Below are 19,268 nucleotides of genomic sequence, written 5' to 3'. Positions count from 1 at the left end.
TGGAATATCACATTCAACATGCACAGCATTCTTAATAAAATCAAGCTTTAATTCTAATGGTAAATTCAAGTCTAAATATCCTCAGTTAGATCTCCAGATTTATTAGTTTAGATTTATCCCACACAGCAGCTCAAGAACTTACAGTGAAATTGTGTTAGAAAACTCCTGAAATAATACTTTTATTTAAATTTGCTTTCTTCCTCATTAAAAGGAGCTCATATTGCAAAGTACTAAAAAACTGGGAAGGATTTTCAAGTGATGGACAAAACTGAACTTTGCTATTTCTAAATATTTTCTTGTTTAAAAATACTTTTATGTTTTGAACTAATAGAGTGAATGAAATTGCCAAGGTAAGTTTTGTGGTTGCTAGGCTTATTACTTGGTACATTACAATGGAAACGCTTTGCATGTAACTTTCAAGTTATGACTATCATAAAGAAAAAAAAGAACATGGAAAATGCCAGTTTTGTTTAAGTACATGGCAATGCCACAAGTTGAGACAGCTTTGTATCCCTTCCTCTCACCAGTAATGATTCACTGGTTTGTAATTCTGAAGCTATTAAAACGTCAGTTTAAATCCTGTTGCAATAGTAATAAAAATTCTAATTGACTTACATTAGCATTTCAAAGATTAGGGGACTAACTGCTCTCTTCAAAACGTAAGTGTTCCTCTTTTCTTTGCCAAGAACTAACATTTGCACTCTGTGTTCGCTTCATGCAGCTTTTCTTATTTTATAAATATTACAATCTCATTACATTTTACATGAAGGGAGTCATCATGTAAATGCTGTAAGTAACAAACACAACCACATCTGCCCAGTTACAGCCTGATGTCAGTGTATATGCACACAGTGTTAATAAGCATATGGAATTCTTATTAGAATTATTTACCTTACCATCAATACAAAGTCAGAAAACACAGAAATGTGAATTAATGTTAACTTTGATGAGCCTAATAAAGTATTTCAGTCTGGTTTTTTTACATTTGCCTTACTATTAAAAATATATATGAAAAGGATTGCCCCAAACCCTGCACTACTTTTCTATAAAACCATGACAAACTATTTAGTACTCTTCAAAAAACCCTTTCTATCTTGGCTTCCATGCAGTTCACATAAATGAAGCTTTATAAAGCTAAATTCAAGATAAGAATAGAGGACAAGAGCAGACAGATTGCTATGTTCCAGTAAATTCACAGGTGTGCTGGCTTGTTTTTCAAATCTTGTTGTTTCTCTTAAGCCTCTCTGAAGTTTAGCATGCCACCAAGTTTCACTTAGACTTTCAAAAGTACTGGAATCCATATATAATTTCTAATTTGCCATGGAATTTACTTTAAAGGAGGGGGAAAAGGGAGGCGGAAGCAGCAAATAAGTGAATTCCATGGTCTTTTTTGCCAGAGAACACTGTCTCCTCTGTACTGCTTCCAAAACCAGGGCAAGCCAAAAAAAAGGGGTGAGGAAGGGGTTTCACATTACATGAAAAACCCTTCTTCACTGGAAGAAAATATACTGGATACAAAATTTCCCTGGGCTACTGATGCTCAGCTCCATATCGCTCTCCAATATCATGATTGCAACTTGTATTCATCTTTCAGCATAAAATGAAAGATTCCTTGGAAGTTGAAAAGACATTAATTACTGGCTTAAGTGATACTTCTTTTATTCTGCAGCAGCACGGGCCCAGGTGGAATGATCATAACCTTCACACTTTTCAGTTTCTAGTTTAATTCTTATAGTAAGGGAAGTGTTTTAGATTAGTTGATAGACACTACACAATCAGGGGTTTTGGCAGCTGAAAATACCAAATGTTTAGAGTATTTGGATCATTTGCACAATTCTTTAAGCAGTTAGTAAGTGCAGCATCTAAGAAGGACATGCTCCCTAGCAGCAACACTTTGATTTAGTTTTTCATTCCTAGAATTACTGTTTTGTACTGTTGGCAGACCAGGCAGACAGCAAGGCACTAATTTTTAGATCTCAGATCTTCTTGCTTTTTTAAGGAATAATTTTTACATACTGAAAAGAGATGACAGTTACATAATTACTTAAGACATTAACACTTTGATGGCAACACAATCTTTTACAGTCACTTACTGGCACAGAAGAGTCCCAGCATAACAAAATAACCACTGCATGCAAGGGTTTATTAAATGCAAGTGCATTTTATCAAAGTATTCTATTTGCCTTAACACATCAGCAGACAGAACCTTTTCCCATGATCTAGGAAGTTGAGTATACACACAGACTTGTATATATATCAGAGATAGACAGAACAGCACATGCTGTGCATTCTTAAATAGCCACTGGACTTGAAGGACAGTAGAAACTATTCTGTGTGGGGAAATCTACACACAGCTGTGATCCTCCTTTAGAAAAGCTGCCTACCTCGGCCAATTTTACCTCATTGTCAATCCATGGATCTGTCAAACAACAGTCAGATAACTGACTATTGATTATTAAGAATTTCTAGCTTAACAATGGTCTCACTGTGCCTTGAGTTTTACTGTGTCTCAACTCAGCTCCAGATGACTATGGTCCCGATGGGTACACCTCCAGCCTTATTGGTGGTAAGTGATTGTACCTTTAGCCACAGGGAAACTCACAGCAGGAGGTACATTCTGATTTTTGGGGGCAAATTTTTATGGGGTACAGTATGTTTTAAATATCTATTAACAGTTTGAGTTTGCAAAGCCCACATCCATTAGCTTGTGGTGAGGAAGGTTTGAGAAAGGCATATACTGACTTTGGACTTATAAAGTAAACTGAATGTCTCATTGGGAAATGAATACTTATTTGAATTAGCAGTGTTAATTGACAAAAACAAGAGGATCTTCCAAATACCTCTTTTCCAGAAAAGCAAACAAAGAAACAAACCAACCCAGCCTTTGACTAGATTTAAAAAAACTCTTTTCTTAATAAGGTTGAAGAATGTACTGATAGCTGTACTCATCTAAGACTTACACCTGGACAGACAGCACAATGGCATGTGCATTAATCTTTTGTCTATAAATTGACTCCTATGTCATTGAGACTCTGTTGCTCAAAGTACCATCAAAGCTTACAAATCACATCCAAATCATGTAATCTGTTGCAATAATAAGGCAGGGGAAAGACAGTCTGGGACATGAAGCTTTTACACGATTTCAGGAAAGTTGCTAGCTCTAGCAGCTGACCTAGACAACTTCTATTTCAAGCTTCTTTAATGTCAGAATAAGCAATTTTTGCCTTTGCCCATTTTCAGTAACAGTAACCATAGTCAACAAATCATGTGCAATTATTTTGAAATAAGATCTGATTAGAGAAACTGTGCCAAATTAGTTACCAGCATCATGAGGCATTTGTGATGCAGCCACTTGTTACAACACTGAATTTGGTCTCACAGCTGTCTCATCTGTAAAGGGGTCTGTTTTCCCCTCAAGCTTTTTACCAGGTGGGGAGTTCTAAGACTCTAAGATTTCTGCATTCTGTAGAGAAAGCTGTTGCTTTTTCTTCCTTACAATTAATTCTTAACCTTTTCCAGGAGTAGCCTGGTTTTGTACTGGAACAAACAATTTTTTTTAGGACAGAAGTTTTCAGCAGGATTTTGGGCCCTAGACTAAACCTCAATGAGTTTAAGAGTTTAGGCAGGTTCCCTTGTGACTATCACTGTAAGACAGATTTTTTTCCCCCCTACAAATATTAGATTCTTTAGCCTTTCATGTTGAGGGAGAAGTGGAGAGGAAAGATAAGAGAACAAACACTTGCCAGTCTAGGAGTAATTTTTCCTTGTCCCTTCCTAATCCCATTTCCTCAGTTTCCCTGGCCTCTTCCTCCCATTACACTTTCATTGAATAAACAGATTGTTCCTTTGGGAAAAGCTGCTTCAGTTGAGGTGCATGACTAGGGGAAGAAAAGGAATACGCCTCTTCATCCTGTCAACTTCCAAGGAATAGTGCATTTTGGCCTGAATGAATAGTGCTGGGGAGAAACCAGGGACTCCTGAAGGAATGAGAACCCCCAATAAGCAGTATAAATACTAACCCTGGCTTCACAAAACACACATTTAATTACGAAACAGAGAACACCTAGTTATAAAAGCCCACACAAGTGGAACATGACATTTACTGATTTTAGATGTGTTTAGGCCAGCTATGTGAGTTCAGCTCACAGGTTATTCCTTCTCCTTAGCATTATTTCTTTACTTTTTCAAAAAAGAAACAATGCAGGTGATCAACAAGATGTGTCATTCTGCATCCCATTCTATGCACTTCCAAAAGAGAGGTGAAAAGGATAAATTAAGCTGTCTACAGCAAAGTATGTAACACTACAGTCTGAAGTCACTGTTCAGGGTGTTGTACACCAGAGGGAAGAGAACCCATGCATGTCCCAGTAGTGCCAAGTACTCCATGCCCCTCTTGCAGGAGAGGTAGTGGTATGTATTCCAGGTCTCTTTTTTCAGATTTGAGAATAGCTCACTTGTAACTTCCTTGCACAACACCACAATTACAGAAGAGACAGTATCTTACCTAAATGCACTGGAAAGTGCCTAACTTCTGCTGGTGCCAGTGCTAGGTGGGGGAAGATTGAACATTTTTCCCACCGCCTATGATTGCAGCCAGACGATTTATTAGCAAATCAGACTGGATTTGCTAATAATGTCAAGGAAGCCAAAATGCAGGGGTGGAAAGGATTGGGAGTCTTGGAAAATGGCATAAAAAAATAAAAATCAAGGGAGTTCAAAGACAAGAAGACAAATACATAGAGATGGGAAAGAGAGGTTAAGATAAAGATAGAAGAAAATAAAGTGACTTGGAGAAGAAGACAGACAAACTGAAACCAACACAAGAATAAAGCAAGGTATTTGAACAAAATGGTTACAACAGGCAACTCTGTGTTCTGAAAACGTCACAATTATCTTTTATAAGTAAAAATACATAAAAGGAGGAAACATCACTTTTTTCTACATGCTGTTTGCTGCTTCCTAATTTTGGCTAATTCTGTCTAGCCCCCTCTTTTCCCCATCCCTCCACATTCTCTTTCTTCCAAAAGGAAGCAGCCCAACAAAATAACATTCCTTAACTCATTATGCAACCAAGATATCATCTGTTTCCTATGCTTAGTATATCAAATAACAGTATTAACTGCTGATGGTAATGATATCTGAAAATACGATTCCTTAACTGGAATCAAGAAATATAAACAAACAAATAAATGTACATGTGTGTATGAAGTTTTTGTTAAAAATTGATAAAGAGATATTTTGCCTTAGCTCTAAATACTGATCCACAGCATAAATAATTTCACTGGCCAGTTTACAGTCATTGTTTTGTAACTACTAATCGAAGTGTTTTTCAACCAGGCAATTTTTGCTGTTGGGCCGACGGAGACTGTAACAGCCGAAGATAAAACGGGAGTAACATGGAAGGACAGTACAGCAGGAATGATTTTCAGAGACATTGTGGAAAACTGCTCCTGCAACATCTTTCTAAAAGGGAGAGCACAGGGTTAGGATCAGCTCTGATTCTTCATCTAGACTAGGAAGGCAGAAGTACCTCCTCTGAATACTTCCCATTTCCTGTGGCCAGGACTGAGGCAACAACAATAGCTTCGAGCCTAAAGTGTGAAAACTGGATTATGCCCAAGCCCAGCAGAGAATCAAGCAGGAAGTACAGCTGGCTCTTGTGGGTTCAAGAACAAGATATAGTACACATACGTCACTTTATGGGAGAGAAAAAACACTGGCCATTCATTACCTTCTCTTCCGAGTCCCCTGGCTGGCAGGTAATAACTCCATCTCGTGAACCCCCAGCAAATGTTGCTTTGCAGTTTGCAAGCCACTGTTTCCAGAAAGAAAATAAAGAAGATATGAATAAAATCTATGGTTTAATTCAAAGAAAGATAAGCAGTATTTTAGTTTCACAGCACAGGATGTAAACAAAAATTTGCAGTTGCATTTTTTATTACCATAGACTATGAAAATTTGCTTTGACTGTAATTTAAAAAGTGTAGTCTTGATTTCTATTAGTATTTCAATTGCATGAACTAAGAAAATTAATCAATGAATAAATAGGAGAGAGACCAGGGATATTAAAGATACCATTGTTTCTAATACTAAGGGATACAAAAGCTACATTTTAGTTCTAGTTCATATGTCCAGGAAGAAACATCCAACAAATCCAGTATCTGAAACACGTTTTTCTACTGAATGTTAGTTTAAACAGATCTGAGTGGATGTGCAGTTTCCTGACATAGCCTAAGTATACAGACAAGACCAAGAGCATAATTCAGCATACCGAGAGTGTTGCCTCTTTCCTGTTGTTGTATGTGTCCAGGTACTCCTGCAGCTCTAAAACACTGAACTTCAGCTTTTCAAGAAGGCCACAAGAGAGCAGCTGGAGAAATGAAATCAAAGGGTCTATAAATGTCACTATAAAAGAATGCAAATACTGGTAACAGTATAGGAAAGATATTGCAAAATAATATTTAGATTTACATATACTAACACTGAAAAATATTTACATTTATGCAAAAATCTACATAACTAGAATATTATACTGAAAAGTCAATAGCAAAAGCTGCATGCATGAGAATGTGGAATTGAAACTGTGTTCTGTGTTTAATGACTTAGCAGAGGACTTCTCTAAAATGAAACAGTGCACAAAGCTTAACCAGTTTCTCTCCACAGCTCTCTGATGACATAAGGCACAGCTCTTCCATGGTCACAGCAATGGGACCAAGATTACACTCGGCCAGTTTCTGCCTCTAGACTTCAGTGTGGGAGGTCACACTGTCCTGATGCTGCTGGATAAACATGAGCCAGAATAAAGACAATGGGAAGGACCATCTAATTCATTCCCTAATACATATTTTTATAGAATTACAGAATAATTAAGGTTGAAAAAGACCTCCAAGGTCAAGTTCAACCTTTGACAAATACCACCATGCCCACTAAACCATATCACAAAGTGCCACATCATCTTGTTTTTTAAACACTCCCAAGGACAGTGACTCTACTGCTTCCCTGGGCATCCTGTTCCAATACTCTTTCAGTGAAGAAACTTTTCCTGATATCTAACCTGAACCTCCTCTGGCACAACTTGATGCCCTTGTTCCTTCTTGTCCTGTCGCTGGTTGCCTGGGACAAAAGGCTGCCCTGCCCCTGGCTGCCATGGGCAGTTGTAGAGAGCAGTAAGGCCCCCCCTGAGCCTCCTTTTCTCCAGGCTAAACAATCCCAGCTCCCTCAGCTGCTCCTCACAGGACTTGTGCTCCAGACCCTTCCCCAGCTCTATTGCCCTTCTCTGGACATGTTCCAGCACCTCAATGTTCTCCTTGTAGTGAGGGGCCCAGACGAGACACAGGATTTAAGGTGCTCTCTCATCAGTGCTGAGTACAGGGGGACAGTCACCGCCCTGGTCCTGCTGGCCACACTATTGCTGATACAGGCCAGGATGCCAATGGCCTTCTTGGCCACCTAGGCACACACTGGCTCATGTTCAGCCAGCATCATCCAGCTCACATCACAGTTGACTCAAATGAAACCACTAAACATATTACAATCTTCCATGCTGAACTAGCTTCTTCTTTTTCATTTGTGAAGCCAACTGGGTCCAGTAGGCATCTGTTTTATATTGGGGTTTGGCACACAGGCTCAACACATCATAACTATTCTATGAGATTCTATGATTTTATACTGCCCATCTGTCACTACTTACCTAATAAAATAACATAGAAAATGAATGGAAATACAGTTTCTGAACAGGAGATGAAAAACAGAGATAGGAGGGGAGTCCCTTTTTGACATATCTGTTCAGGAGTTGCTCAAAAGTGAAACAGCCAGGAAAATAACACACTTCAATGAAGTACCTGCCTTTTGAAAGGAATATACTCACTGTTTCTGCATCTACAAAGAGGGTGGGACATTCTGAACACGATGTTAACATCTGAGAAGACCTCACAAACTTGGAGCCTATTCCTCGCAAGTTGTCTCCCAAGTAACTAGCTGCATCACAGGTTAGAAAGCAGAATCTTTTCTGAATATTCTGGAAAGCAAAATACAGTTTTTTACATTATTTACTCGAGTACGAGCTTCTTTCCTTTGTAAGCAAATGGCATGGTTGTTTTTCTTTGCATAATAAAGTACAAAAGAGACCATCTCCCTGCAGAGAACTGAATGACTGCTCTAGGATACTGAATAAGAGTTATTATGCTGGAGACAGTGTACAGCTGGGCAGCTGTGAAACTAATCACAGAGTTCATCATAACCTACTACTGAAATACATTCTTTCTTGTAAAGATGAATCAATCTTTATAAGCCTTTTAGCCACAGGTAGCTTTTTTTTCTTGTCCCTACAGAGTTAACAGAGTTGATCAGCGTGTTACTTTTTCTGCCCATTCCGGGCATTGTTTTGTTAATATTCCATGTCAAGTGGCTAATCACATAATATAATGGACATCCTAATGCCAAACAGCAGTACAGAAAAATCAGAAAAAACCTTTTGTTTTCCCCTGTGGGAAGAAGCTTCGTACTGAAACTTTACTGCTGCTTGGGAGGATTCCAGAAATACTGCACTGCATCCAGGAATTATTCTTCTCAGCAGATTTTTTTAATGTTTTGAGTCCTAAACCAGTCTAGTCTTCCAAAAACATTTCAGTGCTTTTCAGTGACTAATATATAAAATGAATAATGAATAAAAATAATATATTAATCTTGAAGTAACTGAAACAATGATTTTGATAAACACCCATCGGTTTTCACTGCCCAACTATATCCCACTAAGGCCTAGTGCTCAGCAGGTAGGAGCAACATGAGAATATTTTTAAAAATAAAAGTATGCAACATTTTTATATATTTCATTCCAAGTTACCAAAGGTGTTTCTCTGAGGAATGTAGGTTAGGACTTGTACCATAAGTATGCCCCACTGGAGGGAAGCACTTCCCAAATATCAGTCTGGATGATAGACATAGAAATAGCCTGTTACTGCTGCTGCACTGGTACGTGGAAGTTAAGTACCTAAAATCAAATGAGTTGAATTTGGACTTTATTGATAATGGAAGCTGTTGGAGTGAGTGATTTTCTTTAAATGCTAAATAAGCCCTCACACTATACATAGGCTATACACTATAAATGATTAATAAAATGGTCAGAGTTCCCGTACCAATCAATTTTATAACTACTTATTTGTGAACCTCTCTTGAAAGCATCTCAACTGCCCATCTGAGCACAGTTAGGATCAGACAGACTATACTGGTTTTACTGTTTCCACCATCTTACTTCAACACAAAGTGCTACACACGTCACTCAGCACATGGTACAGATTCTCTGCTGCACTGAGTGTAGTAGAGGCAAGGGGCTATCACTAATTACCACCAACCAGATAAGTGATTATTTTTATGAGCAACTAGCAGAATCATCTGAATGATAGGGCTTGGTGACAACTGGAGATTTACTGCTGTGATGCCCTCTGGAAAGAAAGATTCAGTCTAAGTCTTTGTGAAACTGTTGCTGATAACTCTCCTGGCAAAGGAAAGAGACCTAGACTTGATCTTAGCCAACAGAAAAGACCTAGCTGAGAACAAAGAAGTGGAAGGAAATTTAAAAGGACAGATTATGAAAGAGAATCCAAGCGACATTGGTTGAAAAGGACCTGCAGAGAACATCTGATGCAACCTTCAGCTCCAAGTGGGACTATTGCTGAGCCCAGATCAGGTCAGACATGCTTTTAACTACCTGAGTCTTAAAATCTCCAAGGTCAGAGCTTCCTCAAGGCTCTGGGTAACCTGTTTAGTTGCTGCAACGCCCTGCTGGGGAAAACCACTTGAGTTACAAACAACTGAGCTTGTAAATCTGAGGCAGTGAAGGAGACAGATTACAGAAATAATACAACTGACTTCAATGCATTCAGAATTTGCAGTAAGGAGCCCATTAGAAATAACTTAATGAAGAAAAGAGATAATGAGAGGAAGCCATTCCTTTAGGGGAAGAAAAAAAAAAGAGGGCATAAGCACTTTCTATACTACTGAAAGATAGAAAATATATTACACTATACAACTGGCTAAATCCCAAATATCTCACTTGGGCAAATACTTGTGGAAAAAAAAGAACAGAAAGTGAAACTGCTTTGAGTTGCTAACCTGGGTACCAAAACTTGTATGGCAATGTAGGCACAATAAGCAGAGAGGGAGGTGCCACGTAAACTAGCAAGAGAAAGAGAGAATGTCAAGGAGTAATCCAGAAATAATTAAGAGGAAGGCCAAGGAATCACAATGGAGAGAAATAGCTACCAACATGTTCCTGACAAGACTGATGTGTTCCATGCCTTCTTTTGCCTTACTGCTTCCAGAAAAGGCATCTGGGTACAAGTAACAAGGAGGCATTATGAAAAAGCAGGAGAGAACAGATCTTGCTAGCTGGCATATTTTTACATCTTTGCGGATAAGCAAAATTCACGCTATGGTAGTTACAATACTGGGTAACGAGATCCAGGAACCATTACAAATATCACTGAAAACTCCCAGAACAGAGCATTATTTATGAAAATAACTTCCTCAGAGCATTTCAGTCATGGCTTCATCAAAACCTGACCAATCTACTACTTAGATTCAAGAACAGATATTTTTCCTCTACTCCTTTCCTTTTCAAATATTCATAAAAGCAACAATCAATCTACAGCTAAGATGATAATGGTCTTGAAGAGTGTTTTAAATTATTAAGCGTGAAACAGTGAGAGACTGTACTTTGCTATCCATGTATAATACTTCACTAAATATATTTATTTTATATGGACTAACAGTTCTATAATAAATTATCACCTCAGCTATGTCCTTCTGGGTACAGACTACAGGGGCTCAAATCTATCAAGCAAAGTCTGAATGCAGTATATATTTTATGAAATGGGATTACTGTGAATAGTAATGCCAGACATCAGCATATTATGAATAAATATATACCTGCATATAGTCACTGTGCTTTGTGTCCATGTAAGTAATAAAAAAATAGAAAAGTTTCTAAGAAAGTTTTCTCAGAAAGTTTTCTTCTTAATCTCAGGTTTCCTCTCCTGGGAAGAGGACTTTACATAACAAAAGGGCTCGATTGTGCAAGGTATTTGCTAGATCTGAAATCTACTTGTCTTGCAACTGTCTGGTCTGCTAAAAGACATTTAATTTGAGGGAATTAAAAGAGGCAGCAGTAAAGATAATCCAGAGATCTCTGACCTCTGACTCATTTACAGGAAAAGCACTTCAATAATTTCAGGAATTTTAAACAAGTTTAGCATGTTGTGGGCAAACATCCAAGACACCATTAACTTGATACGGACTGAAATGTAGATGCCCTGGAAAATGCACTTCTTTCACTTCACCAAGTATTTAGTTGACAAGCTCCTCCAAACAAGGATTTTGTTTCACAGTCAAGTATTTTGGCAGTACTTTGCATTGCAAGCTTAGCACACACAGGACTTGTTTCTGAAATTTCCTGTTAATGAGGGTCAAAAGTCAAAGTTGGCGGATGAGTAGTAAAGTTTGATAGTGCAACCAAAATACAATTGCAGACAAGCTGGGATCCTATGAAAAAAATAAGGGAAAATAATACTCCCATATTTTAACCCTGAAAAGAAGAACTAAAAATATGGCAGTGACTCCAGCTAAAAATTGTGGCTTGTTGATATTATTAATACCTTTTTCTTCCTCCTCCAATATCAACTGAAGAAAATGAGTAGGGAATCTTCTGAATATAGGGCAAGCACAACAGCAAATGAAGTGTGTGCATACTAGGATTTCGAGTTAAACAGGTACTTTACAAGTAATGTTTAGGTTTTTAATTACATAGTATTATTTATTTAGTCTTCAGAAGTGTGGCACCAGTTCCTTTTCACCTCTTCAAACAGAAGAATCAAGGACAAGGAAGTCTGAACACTCAGTCAGGGCTAGTAACCTCTAGGACTGAGGTTAAGATAGAAAAGCTGACATCATGAATAAACACAGAACTAACAAGCAAGTCAGCACTGGGTTTTTTTCTTCCAAATGGTTATTTATCAGTGTTTAAAAGAATGCCTACAAGACACCCATATTTACAGTGGTATAATGTTTAAAGGAGGACAACATGCAGGTAGAAAAGACATTCAACTCCAGTGGAGCATGGAGGAAACACGAAGAGATTCTTACTACAGGATGCTTCTTTCGTATCAGGTTAATCTTAGATGAATGAAAAGATCTTGAAACGGTGTGTTTATTAGCAGACTACCCCTTGTTAATAAAAAGGTGTGTACTCTGAGATCATAGGTACTTAAACTTTGCAGAAAGTTACCTGGCTACTGCTTTCACTGCTGGAGCATGCTAAACATCCTGCAGCTGCAGGAGAAACAATTAAAAAAGGCTTTAAAACTAATTACAGGTAAAACCAGACAGTCATTCCTTAGAACAGCTTGTACATTTGACTCTTTCTTTTTTTATCTTTTTGTAAGATTCTTATCTTTGCAAGCATACAGTTTTAGAATGGAGAACTGTATTTCTAGTCTTCAGACTCAATCTCCGGAATTTATGTTACGTGATGGCAGCTGGGTATTTCTATTCAGATGACACAGTACAAACCATTTAATAATGCTGACATTTACATGGACACACTCAGATTCAAGAGTTTGAGATAAAAGAACAGATTAACAATAGTTTGAGATCAAAAGGGTCATTTCCTTGTCTCTTGCAGCTACTGTTTCTGCAGTCTGATTGTAAAGTACTGAAGAAAAGACTCTTTAAAGTGGATCTATATTTTGCAACATGACTGCAAACCTGCAAGTATGAGATACATAGTATTTTCATGACAAAACTGGTCACAGAAGACAGTACTGTATGAAAATGTAGTACAGCAATTCTGCAGTACACAAAATTACAATGGCTATATATATCTAGTAGTTCATTACTGGGGCTGCTATCAAGAACTACTAATTGCCACACACAAACATTATGATTTTGCACCTTAAACTTATTTTCTCACCTTAAACAGGGAAGAGAACACATGAAATGTATAAACTGCACAGGAACCATCAGAGTCACACATGAGCTGGTTGATGTGACTACGCCAGGCTTCTTCTGCATCATCACATGCTGCTGGCTGAAATGCAGCAAGGATGGCGGAAAAAAATGGTGAGGGAGGAGGGGAGGCATTTCGATCAACATCTCCAAAACTGAAGGAGAAAAAAAAAAAAAAAGAGGTGGTGAAAGGAAAATACCAAGAAAGTGGCAGAAAAAATATGCTGTAACAGAGAGATAAAATCACAGGACCAAGTACAGCACCTCCCTAAAAATAATCATGAATTTTCAAATTACTTTTGAAAGTTGACGAGATGTTGGCTACAATGAGAAAAACCTCCAAATCAGAATCCCTATCTTCAGGCCACTATCATCTATCTCCTCCATCCCAGAACACTTGAATTGTTTTCTTGTACCATCATTTGGAGGAAGAAGGCTAAAATTTCACAGGAGAATAAGGCTCTCTCTCTCTCTCTCTCCCTCTCCAGGCTAACTGCAGTCTCACTCAGCATTCAAAATCTGAAAGAGCTCCAGATGGCATGTAAAAAAATCTTAAATCCTTTTTATAACATATACTGGGGTCCAGCCACACTCACCAGCAGCCTTAAGAGCACATAGTTGGGATTTTTAACAAGATTGAGATTTTCTTTCCTGAGAAATCAGAAGGATGAATACACATCTGACTTGTTGAACAGGTACCTAAGTAATATCTCCATTACTGCAAATCTTTCAAAATCCTCCTTTTTATTTTAATTCAGCCTATTAGATGCATAATGCCTAGCTGCATAGATGCATATAAACAGCATATCTTGTTTTTCCTAGAGGGAAAACCTTGGTTTTGTTTTGCCTTTTTTTTTCCAGTTATGTGATAATTATGCGTGTAATTAGAGCATTGTCTTCTTATTGCTCCACACTCAAGAGAATTTTATAACTCCTTTGGCCAAAACATCCATTTCATTAACTATCACCCTGTTATCACGTTGCTGTACATTGTAAAAGAATTTGTGTGAACAACAGCGCATCAGAGTACCTAGCAAGAGCAAATTGTTCCAGCCTGTCAGCTTTCTCTTCAGTTTCTGTCATATCCAGACTAAGGCTATCACTGCATTCAAATGCTCCAGGGAGCTCATTTGTAGACCCTGAAAGGTCATCCTCATGGACTGCTATATCTTGTTCTTCAGGTACAGCTTCAGCCTAGGGGAGTGAATTAGAATTAGAATTAGAAAACTGCAAATTAGTAAGTTAATTCCTCTAATAAATAGAAAGCATTTAATGAAAAAACCTACCAGACAACATGTTAAACTGCACAGATATAAAGCCACAGGTTATAAATGACACAAATCAACTTACCCTTCTTCAAAAATACTGTATTTGTTCAACTTTCTGTCTTGGATAAATATTAAGGCATTTTTTCAACTTGTCTGCAAAGAATTTCAGATTCCAATGCATATGGTAACATAGCAAGGAAGTAATTTTCAGGAAAAACAATAGGATTCTTTTTACTGTCAGGCTGTCCTTGTCACCTAACATTTTATAGTGTCCAAGAGTGTACTATAGCCTCTCAGAATATATTGAAAACAATCACTGTCTGGAAGACTATATGCATGTTTAGAACTGGGAATTAATTTTAGCATGTCATTTACATTCAAGAGGAATCCAAAGCATTCTAACAGGCCATTAAAAGGATTATGCTTAATTTCCTTCCTTTTTCATCTATCAGCACCTAAAGCTCTTGATTTCTTTTTGAAACATTCCAGTTCCTCTTGCATTTTTAGTCTGAACAAGTTTTTCTTCAGTTTTAATCTTTTGGCTTTTGTCTGCCTCATCCACAGCACCCAAAGCAGTTCCTGTAGGGATGACTGCAGTGGGCTGCTCACACCTTCATGTACATATGCCCATGTGCATGTACATACATGTGTTGGGAATTAATAGGGAGGGAAATCTGTGTCAAGTGGAATTAAATGAGAAAATGGACCTCTGCAGTTTATCAAGTCTGCTTGGATCCTACACATTAATTAAGGGGATTCGTATTTGTAAAAATTAAACAAGACTTGTAAAAGAAAGGACAGGATCAGAAATCAAGTAGAATAATCTTTTGGTTTGCTTTGTTTTCTAAGCAAAAGAGATAGGAATATTCCTGAGTTCAAGGTGAATGAAATGAATCAGAGCCCAAACCATCTTGGAAAGAAAAATGCAAGCTATATGGCTGAATTATCAGAATAGGAACCAAAGCACCTGGTAAAAAGTGGAAATGTTTCATGCTTATTCAAGAAGTAATTAGTAGTAACCACTTTCAAATATTAAATATTAGCTTGAAAGAACCACTGCAGTTTCTTCACTGCAATGACAGAGTTGGTAGGAGGAAAACGCATTTTGATGGGATAGAGCAAGGGAGGAAGGAAGAGGAAGCAAACACCTCCCACCCACTGGAGTCTAATATGATGCCCCAAAAGCAAAATAGAAAAGTGAACTTTGAATATTCATGCAGGATTGTAGTACACTTCCAGAAATATGTGAGCTTAGATAACTTGAAAAATACATAACATAGCATCATCTGAACTTTTGTAACCCTCATAGAATTATCCCGCTATCTTTAATAGAAAATAAGTTTAACTAATTTAATGCTGTTAACAATAATGCCTGGATGTTGGAATTGAAACATCTAGGAAGAGGCTACATAATCAGTCTGTTTCTCTCAACTGCTGTATCTATTTAAAGGTTGAGATGATATTTTTGTTTCTGCTTATGATGCAACAACTAAACATTTTGTAAACCAATAAAGAAGTAAAAAAAATTTCCTTTGCATCGATGACACCTCATCAGCTCTCTAAAAAGAAGAATTCAGAGGAAAAGAGAAACAGGAAAGAGCTCAGATTTTATGTTACGAAATTAAGTAAAAATTATTTAGGTGTAAGTTTCAAGTTTTCTGACTAGAAACTGGATAACTTCTTCCTTACATTGACTCCAAATTATTTTGAGTAAAAATACAGAAGTACACACACTTGAAGAACATATCTTTGAGGCAAAAACCCCACCAATAAGGCATTCTGTGCTTATCAATTCAATCATCTTTGTAACAGTGGTAACCTGGGCCATATTTTACACCAATATCAAACCTGTACCAGGACTAGCTGAATTTGCCTGTCAATTCCACAAGAAACTGCTCTGATTTTAGATTCTTCACTTACTGACTTATTCCAAAGCTTTTAATTTTTGATGAATATTGGCACATGGGACATTAAAGAGATTTTGACAATAAAGATTCCAAACCCCCAGACATACATTGAACTCCTAAGCTGTGATTTGCAGTTCTTAATGTACACACCAACAGCTACTGCAGCTGGATGCATGAGATCAGCTGCAGTCACCACCTGCAAATGTGTCTGTTCTGACTCCTGCTTCCTGAACTGAAATTCTGCCAACTTCTGCTGTTTATGGTTGTTTTGTAGTTACTTGTCTACCAACAGTTGTTTTGACAAATGATAATGAGTTTACCTTCTCCACAACCACTGTTTGGAGAGGTTCCCCTCCTTTCCTATCCTTACACACACTTCCCTCCTCCTGTCCTTTCTTCCTACTGCAGAGGTTTCTGACACAAACAATTTGTTCAATATTTGGCACAATTCCAACTTCTTTTTCTATGACCTCTTCAGTAGACGTTTCCATTACTTCTGAAACATGCAGTGCTAGCAGTATCAATTTTTTGTGTGGCTGCATTTGGAGGGGGCAAGGGCAAGAAGGAAAGCCAATGATTACAGAAGATATATTCTTCCCCTGCCCCAGTCTCATACACTGCTCTTTCTACAAAGGTCACACAATACAGACATGACAGAGAAGCTTTACTGACATAAGCCAACAGTATCATCAAGCCACTAATTCGCATACACCCCCCCACAACCAGATTATATTTCTGAAGAGACAGTGAAAGGAGGAGATCCACCTCATCTCTCATGAACAACTATTGTCAAGCAGAAAATTGAAGAACCCATCCCCATATTGATAATGATTTACCAACCTTGTTCTGTCTTCATCTTCTGATACCGTTCTCTGAAATACACTGTGCTGAACATGGTTGTTGTATCCTTGCAAATCCTGCCTCCCCACCCCCAGGATGGTTTAATATTGCGGTCATGAATTTAAAATTTCTGTGTGTCTGCCAAAAGGCAACTACTGAATCCAGGGCACACAACTGTACAATAGGTCCCCACATACAAAAGTATTTCAGAGAATACATGCATACACCCACCACATGAGCTGTCATATTGTTCTTTTAAATCAGCATGAAGAACAAAAATTGCCTTGGAGTTGTAACTTGTGGCCAGTTCATGAATTTGTCTTCCAATGAGCTTGTAGTATTTTGGTGCATATGTAGTGCAACATACTTAAGAAACAATAATTAAAATATCTTAATGAAGAAAGTAGGGTTTACCTAATGAGTGAAGTAGAAAGGAAATGGTATGAAAGTGCAGTAGTGCATGAAGGTATCGTACTATGCCATTACACAGAGAAAGCCAGAATGTACTTGACTTCACAGATCAAACCCTTTATAAAAGTGCAAGCAAAAAAATTTTAACAATGTTATATAAAATACAGTCCAGTTGGGACAGAAAGAAAAATTGTATTCACCTTGGCTCCTTCAGACACCTGGAGATTATTCATATCAGGCAAAGACACATCAAAGCTGGATGTTCCCATGTTAAAATGATGAGGGTCTGCTGAGGTTGTGTCACATGATGTAGAAAGTGAGTCAATATGATTTGCATCCTCAGATGGGGAAAGATTTATAATCTGTTTAAAAGACAGCAAAAGCACAGAAAAACTGAGCATACAGACACCCTACCACATGCTGCTTTCATGAACATGCAAAGCAGAACAGTGTCTTAAAGGGCAGTGACAGTAGCTCTCTTAGTTTGTATATAGACACAACCTTTTCAATATTTCTGTCATAAAAATTTTATTAAAAGCATCCCAGAAGTGAACAATAAAAATCTGACACTGCTTACCAGCCTGGAGTCCTGTTCTATTTCTTTAAGTATTTAGTACATCTGAAAGATTTACTACTGGCCAATTGTCAAAAATTGTCCCAGAGTAAAAAAAGGCAAATAATAAGATCTGATGTTTCCTGTGTTTCAAACTTTGCATTAAAATTCCTGTTTACCTTTGCAAATAAGGGAAAATGTACCCACCAATTTCAGCTCATTAGATTGCACCTGGGCAGAGGAAACTAAAAGCCCAGCTTACTTAACACCACCACCCAATCTTTTCCTGAATTTCAAGTTTGCAACTTACTAGGTCTGAGTTCTCCAAGATTTGGCTGGTGGTCAGGTCCTCCTCCTCTGATGACTCATCAGAGTCCTCATGGTTCATTTTGTTCAGGCTGGGTGTGCTCCCTGAGAGCTGGTTCTCTTCCATCAGCTGCATGTCACACTTGTCCAGGCTGTCCAGGGACCGTCTGCGCACTCCCCAGTTGAAGTTGTCCATGCTCTCACCCTGAAATAGACAGAGGGTGAGCTTTCTTGATGTGAAACTAATCATATGATAACCCCTGATCAAAGTTAGCTCCAGAAATAGGTTTACATAAAAATATAGTAAAAACTTTAAATAAGCATTATCTTGTTTGTTCACCTGGAGATAAGAGCAGAAGCATGGAAATGGCAGTTAAATGAACATTCAGTCTTTTCAGTAGTAGATGTTTTTCATGCATTGGCTAATTTAAGAATTTGTTTTTGTAAGTCCACATATACACACTCCTCAATACCAATAGAGCAGTGACACGCAAAAGAAAAGTTTGAAAGCAATTTTAAAGGATTTTTTCATGATGTTTAAAAGTATTAGAAGCACAGTTCATACCAATGGTTCAATTGCAAAACTTAGGTTAAAGATTTTAGATTCTTTGCTTTATATACATAACCATAATGATGAGTAGATTTGAACAAACCCTTGCTTTACACAAAAACTGTAACAAGCAGCACACCTTTTAAACTTTTATTCTAGGCCCATATTGCTTATTTTTGAATCCACTTTAATTATTTGAATCTGTGTTTTGAGAATAGCCTTATAAGCATTGCCTGAGATCTCACATTTTAAAAAGGACACAGTCAAATGGACCAAACATTTTATATTTATCAGAATTTCAGTTCCGATCCCACACGCAGTTACATAGAGCTGAGTGCGCTAAGCAAATTGCGTAACCATTTGTTAGGCTGGGGAACTGATAAAAAGATCACTTCATTTCTTTCATGTATAAAAATTAGTTTTCCACCCTTTTC

The 19,268-nt window shown here is 37.7% G+C and overlaps 1 protein-coding gene across 10 annotated transcripts in view; it reads right to left on the bottom strand.

Annotated features, from left to right (window-relative positions):
• FRY (FRY microtubule binding protein) overlaps positions 1-19,268 on the bottom strand; it is a 198,884-nt gene that overhangs the window by 7,476 nt on the left and 172,140 nt on the right. For all 10 annotated transcript variants that reach the window (XM_010400303.4, XM_039566159.1, XM_039566166.1 and 7 more), the window contains 7 exons: positions 18,289-18,489; positions 17,626-17,787; positions 14,030-14,193; positions 12,965-13,154; positions 7,868-8,017; positions 6,272-6,370; positions 5,732-5,815 (listed from right to left, as the gene is read on the bottom strand). In XM_010400303.4, the coding sequence (XP_010398605.3) occupies positions 5,732-5,815; positions 6,272-6,370; positions 7,868-8,017; positions 12,965-13,154; positions 14,030-14,193; positions 17,626-17,787; positions 18,289-18,489 (1,050 nt within the window). The remainder of the gene's footprint in view (positions 1-5,731; positions 5,816-6,271; positions 6,371-7,867; positions 8,018-12,964; positions 13,155-14,029; positions 14,194-17,625; positions 17,788-18,288; positions 18,490-19,268) is intronic.

The sequence above is a fragment of the Corvus cornix genome, chromosome 1 (assembly GCF_000738735.6).
Source record: "Corvus cornix cornix isolate S_Up_H32 chromosome 1, ASM73873v5, whole genome shotgun sequence".
Taxonomy (NCBI): Eukaryota; Metazoa; Chordata; class Aves; order Passeriformes; family Corvidae; genus Corvus; species Corvus cornix.
The sequence above is the reverse complement of the archived record's forward strand: the minus strand, read 5'-3'. Positions and strand labels throughout refer to the sequence as shown.